The sequence below is a fragment of the Amaranthus tricolor genome, chromosome 13 (genome assembly GCF_026212465.1).
Source record: "Amaranthus tricolor cultivar Red isolate AtriRed21 chromosome 13, ASM2621246v1, whole genome shotgun sequence".
In the NCBI taxonomy this organism is placed as follows: domain Eukaryota; kingdom Viridiplantae; phylum Streptophyta; class Magnoliopsida; order Caryophyllales; family Amaranthaceae; genus Amaranthus; species Amaranthus tricolor.
In genome coordinates, this window is record NC_080059.1 from 20,046,910 (window position 1) to 20,049,181 (window position 2,272).

Genomic DNA, 2,272 nt, shown 5'->3' on the forward strand with positions numbered 1-2,272 from the left:
TGGGTTGTGTACTGATGCAGAACCGTAAGGTGATTGCTTACGCTCACGACAACTGAAAGTACATGAAGTTAATTATCCTACCCATGATCTGGAGTTAGCTGCTATAGTGTTTGCTCTCAAAATATGGAGGCATTACTTGTATGGCGTTAAATGTAGGATCTACACTGATCATCAGAGTCTGAAGTATTTCTATACTCAGCCTGACTTAAACATGCGACAACGTCGGTGGCTAGAGTTGATGACAAGTTATGATTTGGAGTTCATATATCATGAGGGACAAGCAAATTTAGTAGCCGATGCGTTGAGTAGGAAGTCCAATCACTCGTTGTCCGCCTTGGACGGAGTTGAAGAGTTGCATCGGGATTTTGCGAGGATGAATTTGGAAGTGCTGCGTAAGGGTGAATTACAGGGATGTCTGAATGCTTTGTCTATTCGACCTTCGTTCTTTGAAGAAATTTTGAATTCCCAAGGTAAAGACCCGAAACTGTTGAAGTTGAAGGAACAAGCTCGGGAAGGAAAAGCGGAGGGATTCTTTATTCATGAAGATGGGAGCTTAAGGTTCAATGGTCGCTGGTGTTTACCGACACGGGAGGAATCTTTGAAGGAACGTATTTTGGATGAGGCCCATTGTACGAAATTTTCAGTCCATCCGAGCGGTGACAAAATGTATCGAGACCTTAAGTTAATGTTTTGGTGGTCTGGGATGAAGACGGATATTGCGGATTATGTCTCATGTTGTTTGACTTGTCAAAAGGTTAAAAGTGAGCATAAAAGACCAGGAGGTTTACTGCAACTTTTGGAAATACCAGTGTGGAAGTGGGATGATATCTCTATGGATTCGGATATTTCATGATATACCACTGAGTTTCTTCGAAATTCACCATATACCACACAAAATGTTTTAATTCACCATATACCATTTAGTTTTCGTCCGTTAGCACAAAATACCATTAATGACAACTGCCGTTAGTGTGCCGTTTGTAGTAAATTATTAATTCACCATATACTATTAAGTTTTTTTGCGTCAAATACCATTTTTTGCATCAAATCTGACGATAGCTGAAAACCCAGTTGCTGAATTTTCGGAACACGAGTCTGTGATGGGGTTGAACGTGATCCATTTTGGTTGATTTCTTGCCTTCAATCACGTTCTAAATTGAAAGAAATTAAGGTGGTACATGATTTCATTTTGAAGAGTAAAATGAAAGTATTTGTGTTTGTAGATAATAATTGGATTAATGGGTATTTGAGATTTGGGAAGTTAGAGGATGCCCGTAAAGTGTTCGATGAAATCTTTTAACGAAGTGTTTCTTTTTGGACTGCAATGCAATATGGGTATTTGAAATTTGGTTTTTTAAGAGTTTATGAAGTCGGTTATTGAAGCAAATAGGACGATGTATGTGTGTGTATTGATTTTGTGTGGAAAGAGGCTGAATTATGAGCTAGGCAAGCAAGTTCATACTTGTATTATCAAAGGTAGATGGAGCAATTTGATTGTAGAAAGTGGTATCTTGTATTTCTAGGCACAATCTAGTGAATTTCAAAGTGCTTTACGAATCTTTGATAGGATAAACAAGCGGCATATAGTTGATTGGACTATGATGATCACTTCTTGCTCGCAACAAGGTTACAGTGAGAAAGCGCTCTCATTGCTATCACGAATGCTGGTCAACAAATATTTTCTGAACGAACATACTATATGTAGTGTTTTGAATGCATGTGGAGAAGAAAAGGCACTGAAATTTGGAAGACAATTGCATGGTATTGCAGTTAAGAAACTGATCAGAAACAATGTTTATATTGGTATGTTTTTGGTGAATAGTGTTTAGTGTCAAGTTGTTTTTGAACAAAATGTTAACTACTTGGTTTGTATGACACTTCTTTTGTTTATCACAATTTCAACGACTATATTTTACAAAAAATGGTATTTGACGCAAAAAAATAAATTAATGGTATATGGTGAATTAATAATTTACCACAAACGGCACACTAACGACAGTTGTCATTAATGGTATTTTTGTGCTAACGGACGAAAACTCAATGGTATATGGTGAATTAAAACATTTTGTGTGGTATATGGTGAATTTCGAAGAAACTCAGTGGTATATTATGAAATATTCGCTATGGATTTTATTGTGGGTTTACCCCGGACGAAGGCAGGAAATGATGTGTTATGGGTCATAGTGGATCGTTTGACTAAATCAACACGTTTCATTCCTATGAATTGCCGTTGGGAAATGGAACAATTAGCTCGAGCTTACATTAAGTATGT

At 37.2% G+C, this 2,272-nt stretch overlaps 1 protein-coding gene across 1 annotated transcript; it reads left to right on the forward strand.

Moving 5' to 3' along the window:
* The first annotated feature begins 211 nt into the window (after positions 1–211).
* LOC130798904 (uncharacterized) lies at positions 212–1,829 on the forward strand. The gene is made up of 3 exons (XM_057662000.1): positions 212–782; positions 1,060–1,112; positions 1,524–1,829. The coding sequence occupies exons 1-3, from the start codon at positions 212–214 to the stop codon at positions 1,827–1,829; spliced, it is 930 nt and encodes a 309-aa protein (XP_057517983.1).
* Positions 1,830–2,272: the final 443 nt, after the last annotated feature.

Bases quoted from the DNA above. Each gene is read 5' to 3' on its own strand.
- LOC130798904 (XM_057662000.1), top strand. From the start codon at position 212: ATGCGACAACGTCGGTGGCTAGAGTTGATGACAAGTTATGATTTGGAG. The intron at 783-1,059 runs GTTTACTGCAAC...ATCTGACGATAG, and splicing joins TGAGCATAAAAGACCAGGAG to CTGAAAACCCAGTTGCTGAA. The intron at 1,113-1,523 runs GTGATCCATTTT...TTGTATTTCTAG, and splicing joins AGTCTGTGATGGGGTTGAAC to GCACAATCTAGTGAATTTCA.